The sequence below is a fragment of the Mus caroli genome, chromosome 4 (assembly GCF_900094665.2).
Source record: "Mus caroli chromosome 4, CAROLI_EIJ_v1.1, whole genome shotgun sequence".
Taxonomy (NCBI): domain Eukaryota; kingdom Metazoa; phylum Chordata; class Mammalia; order Rodentia; family Muridae; genus Mus; species Mus caroli.
The window spans coordinates 132754260-132765046 of NC_034573.1; the positions used below are offsets into that span (position 1 = coordinate 132754260).

Consider the following 10787-nt stretch of genomic DNA (forward strand, 5'->3'; position numbering starts at 1 on the left):
CTTCCTGACCTGCTTGAGTTCCAGTCCTGACTTCCTTTGGTGATTAATAGCAATGTGGAAAATGTAATCGGAATAAATCCTTTCCTCCCCAACTTGCTTCTTGGTCCTGATGTTTGTGCAGTAATAGAAACCCTGACTAAGACAAGAGGGAAATAAGGAGAGAGAGGAGGAGGGGAGACTCTGAGGGGAGGAAGGTTGAACATTCTTCAGGGCTGAGGCTTAGATCCTCAGATCTAAGCAACATATGCCCCAAATAGAATAAATAAATTTAGATCCACTCTGAGGCACGTTATAGTAAAACTACAGAGCCTGAGGGACGAAGATTTTAAAGGCATGTGCTTAACAAAGGCAGGATACCTATGGAGAAATGACCCCAAGATCACTATGGCCAATGGTGGTTAACAGAAGGCAGAGGACAGAAGCATGCCATGCCTAAGATGTTGAGAGAAAATAACTCAATACAGAAATCCAAGTCCAGCTATTCTTGTTCAATGAGCATGGCTAAAATTAAACCAGAGCTGTCGACAGTCCAGCTGTCTGTCTGTCCCAATGCTGCTCTTGGCCCCCATCAGGCCTGGCTCCAACCACCCATGGTAGTCTCAGCAATTCCCTTGATTCCTGGTTGGCCTGACCTCAAAACCCAACTCTTCACTCTTAGGTATTCTCTGACAGACAGAATGGAGTATCCTGGTAGAGACAAGGAGAGTTCTGGTCCTGATCACCTCCAATCTTAATTTCCTCTTCTTCCTGTCCCAGGATTTAATTAACACCTTCCCCCATGCTGATGAGGGTGTGACCCAATCACTAGCATCCTAAGGCACCTGCCAGCTCTGACTCCAGGCCTGGCTCTATCCATTCCTTTGGCTAGTCCCATTTCCCATCCCTCTACCCAGGAAATGCAGGCTCTAGCTGGAGACCTGCTTCTGGCTCTACTGTAGCTATGCAAGGGATTCCTCATATGTCACATTTGACCAAAGGCCAGGAACTCTCCCTGATGCCTGGGATCCTGAGGTCACTCAGAAACTCCCAGGGACCCAGCATGGACATTCCTTCTGAGACTCACTTCTCACCCCACATTCAAGATCAAGACATCTGATTCCCCTTGCCCTGAGGAGGACTTCCTCCCACAAAGCCACCTGAGAAGTGGCTGTCTTCCCTGTGCCAGGTCACATCTGTTGTCCCTTAGACCAGCAGAGATTGATGGCCAAAGCCCTCTGTTTACACTTGTCCTCAAAGCCAGTCTTCTCTGTAAGCATCCTGCTGTGCTGCAAGCATCCCGCTGTGCGCTTACAGTGGGTTGCTGATAATGACTTCAGAAGATCAAAGACAAGAGCTCAAGGTTCAGAAAATCCCAAACTGAATGTGGGTCCCTGCTTGGTGGTTCAGCTGCCATCTTGGCTCTACCTTTGTGCTCTGGAGCCCACTGGAGTAACCTTCATTCAGGGGACTCAGGCCAAGGCTCCCTCCTGAGCACATTGCATTGTTTCATGTGGGTTAAAAGAAAGGCTGTGCATGGACCTTGGAGTAGACACTGATACAAAGGATGGGAGAAAATGTGTGTTCCTTTCTAGTCAAAGTGTCTGCTTTGTCTCCTGTCTTACATGCTCAGGAAGATGGATGGCAGATGAACTGATTCAAAAGACATAGTCAGAGACTGCATTAAAACCTGGGGTAGGCGATTGATTCAGCAGGTCTGAGTGTCCCCACTGTGAGCCGTGGAGGAGAGAGGATGTGGAAGGGACCCCAGTGCCACCTGGGGACAGTATCTCACAGTGGTTATAGCATCACTTTGACACTCTCCCCTACGTTAAACATCCCCCACACTGGCTCTCTTCTAATACCCCTTACTGCTTGACAAGTTCCCCAGACCAGGGCACAGGGATGTCTTCCTCACTTCCTCTGTACCCTTCAATCCCCACGGTGGGCTGAGCTTCACTTCATAGCCAGCCACCTCTCTAGGCACATGGTGGGAGTGTGTGTTCTCCCTCTAGTCTGAAACCTGCAGCTCCTCTCATTTCCTTTGGGAAGACATTTGAGGAGTTTGCCTGGCTGAGAGCTTTGCCCAAACTAAAGTGGTTGTCTGTGTGAAGTTTGGAAACATGGAGGAAGCAAAGCCAACCTGATTTTAGGAGCTACATCAGACAACTGAACACACTGGGACAATCAAAACCAGCTCCTGTGAAAGTGCTCAGCAAACCATGTCCAAGAAAAAGATCAATGGAGAAGCCACCCCTCCTGGAGAAGAAAAGGCACCGTCTGGGCCCCACCCCTCAGGGGACTTCCAGCATTGAGGAGGCTGGCTCCAAGAAGGACCTAGTGGTCATTGAATCCCTGGGGTTTCAAAGATAAAGCCAAGAGTGGTGTTGGATGCCTATCTGATCCCCAACAACAACAACCTATGCACTTTTCTTATTTATCTGCAATACCCTCTACTGTTTTACCAAAATCTAGACCTTTCCCTTTGCCCTGGAGTGCTGCCATCAAAAGCAAAAGAATAGGCTTGATGTGGTGGTACACATCAGTAATCTAATCACTTGGGAAGTAGAGAGAGGAGAATCAAGAGTTCAAGGCCAGTGTCCAACCCATAGAGTTTGAAGTCAGCCTGGGTTAAAAAGGAGGTCTGGAGAGATAGTGTAATCAGTACACAGTACTTGCCACACGAGCACAAGGAACTGAGTTTAACCTTCACAGCCAATGTAAAACTCCCGCACACTGTAAGGTATGCCTATAATCTCAGTGTTGGAGAGGCACAGACAGGTGGATCCCTGGTGTTCACTGGCAGACTGGTCAGCTCTATGCTATATGATCTACAGATCAATATGAGGCTTTATCCCAAAAATCCAGGTAAACAGGACCTGAAGAACAATGCCCAAGGCTGATCTCCACCCTCCACATGTGCACACATGCTTATCCACCTGTACCCACAGACATTTCCACACGAATGTGAATCCATGTACAAGAGCAGAGATCAGCCCTGCAGCTACCTGTACTTCAAAGGCCTAAGAACTTCCCGAACTTCACAGCAGCCCCCAGCTGTTTCTCCTCTATCCCTGCCATGTCTTTCTCAGCTGCCTGTGATGAAGAAGGCAATACCGAGGTCGAGGACAAGGACAAGGATGGCAGGGGGGGTGGGGGCAGTCAAAACTATTTGTCTACACCTTGTCCTCTCCAGTCACAGCAGCACGGGGATGCGGAGAGGCTGGGTGCTCCAAGAGGAAAAGTGAGCTAGCTAGGAGACCACCCCACACACATCATGGAACAAGAGCAAAAGATGGGTTGTTGCTAACATTAGAAACATCCTCACCCCATGGAATCTGTTCACTGGAACCAAGGTCTTCTGGTGATTTCAGTGGGGCGGGGCTCCGAGTCCAACTGTCTAGAATTCTCTCTCTGCTTTTGGTAACATACACAACCAAACTGAGGGCAGGGTTGGAAGCTGGAGGAAGATTGGCTGCAATCTTGGTTACAGGCCTGACCCTCCCCAGTCCCAGTTTCTATGAGGAAACATTACTAGTCCTGATCTGGCAAGGGTTGGAAGGAACCCCATCTCTGATTTCCAAATGGCTGTGACTGTGCTAAATCTTGATCTGGGCTATCAATCACTGGGTTTCCCACCAGAAAAACATCCAGGCAGGATGCTGGACCAAGATATCCCACTTTGCGATTGTCTAGAATAGATTTTTGTCAACGTCACACAAGCTAAAGTCATTTGAGAAGAACGCTCAGTTGAGAAAATGCCTCCATTAGATTGACCCATAGACAGCATTTTCTTGGTTGGTGATTGTTACAAGATAGCCAAGTCTCTTGTGGGCAGTGTCACACCTAGGCAGGTGGTCCTGGATGTTATAAGAAAACTAACTGGACAAGCCAGAGAATAACATTCCTTCACAGCTTCTACCTCAGTTCCTGCCTCTAGGTTCCTACCTTGTTTCCTGTCCTGACTTCCCTCCACAAAGGACCAAACTGTGTAAGCTAAATAAAGCCTTTGCTCCCCAAGTTGCTTTTGGTTATGTTTTATCCCAGAGATAGAAACCTTAATGCACGTTATCTATAAGGAACCCTTAATCCATGGTGTCATTCCCATAGATGGAGAGACCAGAGACGTAGTCTCTGTTTTGGGCATCTTCACCTGTTTGGCTTTTGCAAATGGACTTAGTTTGCTTCACACATAGCAGTAACCCTAAACGTCACTCCCTTAACCCCTCACTTGTAAAGCTGGAGACTGCCTCCGGATACATGTAACTTCTTGTTCAAAAGGACATCTCTGTGTTGTTCTAAAGACAGGACAAAGGGATACAGCCTTCAGAAAAAAACATGTTAACAGTCTAAAAAATGAGCAGACCCTGCCTGAATAGTGAGAGGGAGATGGACAGTCATGGACATTTGAGTTTCTATGTGGTGTGGTATAGGGGATGAGTCCTTACCTGGCTGTGCTCATAAGAAAACTTGTGCTGGCTTGGAGCTGTGACAGAAACTGCAGAGCTGCAGCAGTAGCTCAAGTGCTGAAGCCCTGTCACCTTCCTGTCCTCCCCTCTGGTCTCTCCCCCCTCCCCTTGAGCTGGGCCTGGGTTCCTGCAGCATCAGCAGAACACAGTGGACAGGGTGACTTCAGTCTCACTGGTCAAGCTCTGTAAACCCATAGAAATGCTTTGTGTCCAAAACATGAGCAGAAAAGTAACTCAGGAGACAGCGAGACTGCTTCCCAAGTCAGCCTCTGGTACCAACCAAGCCCCTTGCAAGTTGTGGTCACCCTACAATGATGCTAGGCCAAAGGAAAATCAAGAGTCTCCCACCAGACACATACCCAGTAACTAAGCTGAAGCTGTGCCTGCCAGTGCACATTTTATGAGCTCTGAAAAGGACAAGAGGATTCCTTAGCTACACACACCAAGGTCAAGAGTACCCTGGTGGGTTGGGGAGATGGCTCAGTCAGTAATGTGCTTGCCTTATGGGCACAAGAACCTGGTTTTGAGCCTCAGAACTCAAATTATAAAAGTCAGGTGTCGTGACATGTGCTGGTAATCCCAGCATTGGGTAGACAGATACAGTCACACCCATGGGTCGCACTAGCCAACCAGCATAATATACTTGGTGAGTTCCAGGCCAGTAAGAGACCCTATTTCAAAAACAGGGTAGTTGGTCTTTGAGGAATGACTGCTGAGGTTAGCAACCGGCCTCTATATTCACACACACACACACACACACAGAGACAGAGACAGAGACAGAGACAGAGACAGAGACAGACAGACAGAGATACTCCCAAGGATAGACACAGACAGAAGACACACAGAGAGAGATACACCCACAGACAGACAAACAGACAAACACACATACACAGAGAGATACACCCACAGACAGACAGGCAGACACACACACAAAAGTCAAGAGTCCTCAGCAAAAACACTGAGTCAGAAGCATGTCTGGGCACACACTTTGCAGGCCAGTGGAGAGACAGACAAGATGGCAAACTACTCAGCTACACCGAAGCCAGGTTCACATGCGCTGGAGTCTGTACTGTCTGCCCATCAGACTTCCCTAGCATCCTTAGCACAGTGTTGAAGAGAAGCCAGAACGAAGATGGAGGCTGGATAGTGTACCAGTTCCCATTTGGAGGCATCAGGAAGAAGGGTGGAGCTTTCATTTGCCACACCTTTGTAGACCAGCCACCCTCTCACTGTTTGAATCTGACACTGAAGATTGGAAAGAAAAGCCCTATGCATTAAAAGTTAGAAATAACTGTCAAAATGAAAACAAATAAACAAACAACCTAGCACCTTGATGGGTCTGGGCATCAGGAATGGGATGAAGGACCATGGTGAGGGTCAAAGGTACACAACAGCATCAGAGGCACGGAAGGTTCCCTCTACATCCTTGATTAAGACCTGATTAAGATCAAAACTCTGCAGAAATGGCGGTCTGTTGCTTTTGTTTGTAAAGTGCTAGGGGTGGGATCCTGGCCTTTGCAGTTGCTAGGCAAGCGTTCCACTTCTGAACCACATCCCTAACCCTTGCCATGCCCGTCTTGAATATAGGATCCTAAACTAGGCTAAGGGGGGTTTAAATCCCAACTTATCCAACCTCCAAGCTTCAACTGTTAACTAGGAAACAGGAGCTGTGAGGATGGAGCCAAGCCCCAGTGCTGTGGACCTGGGCATGTGCCTATTTTCGTCATGACCTCCACATCCAGGCAAAATTGCTTCCTGAACCAACAGTGTAACATTGTGCAGGTGACAGAGGACTTAAGAGGACAAAGGTATCGCTCAGCATCAGGCTTGAGCCTGGTCTGTACCACTCTGCCACATCTTTTGATCTAGGGCCAGCATCCTAGATAGTTTTTGTATCAACTTGACATAAACTAGAGTCATCTGAAAAGAAGGAACCTCAATTGGGAGAATGCTTCCATTACAGTTGGGCTGTGGGTAAGCATATAGGGCATTTTCTTAGTCATTGATGACAGAGGGCCCCAGAGCATTGTGGGTGGAGGACCATCAGCCTAGTGGTCCTGGTTCTATAAGAAAGAACCATGGCAGGCTGGGGCGAGCCATGAGGTGCAAGCCAGTAAGCAGACCTCCTCCACAGCTTCTGCATCAGCTCCTGTCTTCAGGTTCCCGCCTGGTTTGAGTTTCTGCCTTGGCTTCCCTTGACGGACTGTGAACTAGGATAGGCAAGACAAATAAGCCCTCTCCTCCCTAGGTTGTTTTTGATCGTAGAGTTTTATCACAGCAATAGTAACCCTAATTAAGACAGCAAGAGTGAGCAAAGTGATTTCTACAAAGAGTCAGTCAGTATTTTCAGTTGGGTAGGTTACATGATTTTGGTCACAATGATTCAACTTTACCACCATGGCACAGAAGCAGCACAGACAAAACGTATTTGACTGGGCATGGCTGTTTGTCAACAAAACTTTATTTACAAAAGGAAGTAGTAGGCCCGATTTGACCCTGGAACTATTTATTATTTGCCAGCATCTGCTCTAGGATTCTGCAGTTTACATAAAGTTTAAACAGCCAGCAACAGCTGAGCTGAGACTAAATGAAAAAGAAGTCTATATTCTTTCTACATGCAAGCCAATGTCTACATAGCTACTGCTGTACACTGGGTCAGAGTTATGGGGGTCTCGCTCATGCCCAGTTTCACCTTTGCTGCCAGAAGTCTATACATATCTCCAAAATCCTTGCTGTGCTTGCACACGCACACACAGACACACCTGCGCGCATGTCACACAGACACACACAGACACAATATCTTCTCATGAATCCTTAGTGCTTCATTCTCAAGATGCAACTTCTTCCCCTAAGACGTGAGATACCTGTGGATGTGAACAATTAGCCAGAGTCACCATCAGGGACATCTTTTTGAGGTTAAAGTCACAGGAGTTAAGCATGGCACCAAATAATTTCTTCCAAATTTGTATGGGTGTGAACCTGCAGACCACCCTTGAGTGTTTCAAATGGTTTGGAAGAACAAAGGCTATGGGTTGTCTCTCTCTCTCTCTCTCTCTCTCTCTCTCTCTCTCTCTCTCTCTCTTTATGAAAAATAGTCTTCATAAAATAGAAGGAGGATGGCCAGGAAAGTGGCGTAGTTGGAAAAATCAGGGTGTCCCATTTATTTAACATGATTTGTATTTACTGCCAGTCAGACCAGCATTCCAGAGCAAGGGCCATACCTCACCCCGTAGATCCTGCAGGTCTTGGCTGCGTGGAGAGTATACAGGGAACACCTCAAGAATACACAGGGTTGAGAGATGCTGTTCCTTGGGGAACAGGCATGATTCGCCCAGCTGCAGAGCTCTGGGCTCTGCAAATCATTCAAACATACATTTAAGGTCTCCTTTATGATATTAACCGGCTACCAATGGCTGCCTGGCGACAGGCCAGCTTTCTCCTCTTTCTCTCCACCTCCTAATTTAGCGTGCTCCCTGAATGCAAGCTAATGATTCCTCCTTGTGTTCTTTCAGGGAGGGAGTCCTCCCTAGAGAGGACCAGCTAGCCATTGTCATCCTGTCCTGCAGTGCTCTCTTCATATAAAGGAGATGGGATGTTTGGGTTTTTATTTCCTTTTTTTTTTTTCAAAGGAGATTGAGGATTTCATGGCCCGATTTAGGTCAGGGTGCTTGAAAAGAAAGGAGGATAAAGCCACAGGGAACCCAGGCGCTTTAAAAATGCAATCTACCTTACCCCAGCAACCTCAGAGAAGCAGGGCAACTCTTAGCCCTCCTAGGTAGAAGTCACCTTTCTAGATAGGATGAATATTCCCCAGACAGATGGAGGAGTGGGAGATTCTCAATCTCTGGATAAATCAGCATCCATCTGTGGGGCAGACAAGGATGCTCTGTACCCCAGATGTTTTTTTTCTCACAGAGCCCACTGTGCCCTTCGCTGCAAAACAAGACGTCCACACAAGCCTACACAAAAGTGTCCACCATGGCCCATGTAAGGGTGCTTGGCATCCCTCACTCCACAGGTGAAGTGACTAAGGTATAGAGGGGCTGGGGAGCCTGTTAGAAAACAAGCAACTTATAACTTACACAAGCGAAGCCAGGACTCAAACCCAGGCTGTCCAGCTCTGAGTCCTCACGGTCCACAAGTTGCCTCTCTGTGCACGCCGTCTTAGAAACAAGCAGGACTTTGACACCTCTCCCAGGCGGTGCTCCTGAAAGCACAGAGCCCTAGGTGTGGGCAGACCAGGATGGCCTGAGTCCAATCATTTTGTTTTGTACCTAGAGTGATATAGCCCACCATTGGAGAAGAGTCTACTACCCCCAAGGTGATGGAACCACCCAGGAAGGTACCTATGTGACTCAGCCCCAGACTCTTAAGACAGTGCTCTTCCCAACACCTTCCTGAGACTCAAGGCAAAATACACAATTATACTTTAAACTCAGTCCTTTCCTCCACAGTAATAAACTCAATAAATACATAAAGATCATAGAGGCAAAGCTAGGAGCTCTGAATCGATTCCCACAGCACCGTAAGCGCCGCTCGTGGCCTCCTTCTCGGTGACCATACAATCAAACGCACATCTCAACAAGATGACTGGCAGAGGCTATGACTGCAACAATACCAACTTTTCTCTTCTTAAAACGCCAGACAGACCTACAAGCGAAGGCTGCCTTGCCTGAGAGATCCCTACCACAGCCAAGGACCCCAGAAGATGGGCATCTAAACTCCAGCAGTGCTCCCGAGGCATGGCTGCAACAGCAACCAGGAGCAGGGAGGCCACTAGTCCAGGGCTGACAGCTGTCCCCAGAGGCTGGCACCCTCACCCGGCTACCTTATCTCTCCTGGCATAGTTTCCCAATAGGCAACAAACAACAGAGACCCCCCCACACACACACACACACACTCAGCATCAGGCTCCAGTGGTAGCTTCAAGTCTCAGAGTCAGGCCTAAAAAGTTCATCATTTAACGTGACCATCGTCACTAATCACACCCCAGAATAACAGGGAGACCGAGATGAGACAGACAGAGACCTCCACTACCAGGAGATTCTGCTGCTCACCCTCTGGCCGCATCCTACCTGCTTCCATCAGCTGGCACTGCTGGCCGAAGACACGGGAGAAGGTAACCCGGCCTGTGGGAGAACTGGATGCTGTCAACATGGATTCCATGACGGTCGTAGGTCCTTGCTGTTGGCCTTGTGGCTGGTGTCCCACCAATAGGCTTTGCCACTAGCCCGAGAACAGTGTAGATTTGGGGCCACCCTTCAAGAAAATGTCCCCGCCTCCAAAGTTTACAAGGCTCCACACTCTGCTCTGTTCTCGCAGTTTTGTTTTGTTTTGTTTTTTGTTTTGGTTTTCTCTCAAATCCAGCAGCTGAGAAATGACCCCCCGAAGGCTCTGCAGACGAGGGGGCTGGTGTACAAGCCTTAGCTGTAGAGCTCAGTCAAAGCTGCCCCAACAGGAGTTACTCCCTCTGCTCAAGAAAGAAGCCTGGATGTGGATGGGCCGCTCCTGTGACTGGGGGAAGTGATGATTGCTTCTCAGCCACACTGGCTAGAGAGGGCTCCAGCCCTGCACCGGGCAGCCAGCAGAGCACTGCCCAGGCTCCCTGGGGAGCTGCCTCACAGGCGGCAGTCCGAGGCTCCTGGGTCCTGGCTGGATCTCTGCGGCTCCAGTCCCCGCTTCTGGGTCCCAGGGGCCGCTGCAGCCTGGGGAGACAGCGAAAGGCTGTGCAGCAACAGCAGCAGCAGCAGCAGCAGCAGTTCCAGCAGGCGCTCTGCAGCTAAGGGGGCACCGGCGTCTCTGGCTCATCCTTCACTCCTCCGTATGCCTTTGCCTTCCAGTTCCCGGCCGCCTGGCCTGACAGTGGGGATCCACGGGATGACACATGCTGACAGAACCCCTGCTGCGACCTACTGCAGCGGTGTCCCTAGCCTGCTCTGCTATCCCCTTTGCGAGGTGCAAAGGGAGCTGTTACTTGGAGAGCTCCTGGATGTGGAGGGGAATTGCTAACTCAGCCCAGCAGGCTCCAGGGCTGGAGTAACCTCTTCATGTCCACAGCCAAAGAAGCGCCAGACCTGGGACACCAGACTGCTGGCAATGGAATTTACAGATCCGGGCGAGGAGAACAGAGAAGTGTCATCCGTTTCCAGTGACCCCTGGAGGGAGAAAAAGGCAGAGGACTGCATCTTAGCCACCCTAACCTCGGGCTAGGAGCAGAATGTTCAGTCCCACTACTCCAAACGACAGGGGCAGCTTGTCTGGAAAGGGGATGAGGGATACCTTCCACAGGATACAACCTCCACCTGGGTGGCACTGGGTCTTAAAGTTGCCATCCCATCTGCC

General features: G+C 49.1%; 1 protein-coding gene across 2 annotated transcripts in view; it reads right to left on the reverse strand.

Moving 5' to 3' along the window:
* Nucleotides 1-10083, reverse strand: part of Kazn (kazrin, periplakin interacting protein) — a 978630-nt gene extending 968547 nt beyond the window's left edge. The window contains exon 1 of one of the 2 annotated variants that reach the window (XM_021159743.2): nucleotides 9521-10083. In XM_021159743.2, coding sequence (XP_021015402.2) covers nucleotides 9521-9611 — 91 coding nt within the window. In that variant the 5' untranslated portion in view covers nucleotides 9612-10083. The remainder of the gene's footprint in view (nucleotides 1-9520) is intronic. The other variant, XM_029476248.1, reaches the window with a different exon arrangement.
* Between the last annotated feature and the right edge of the window lie 704 nt (nucleotides 10084-10787).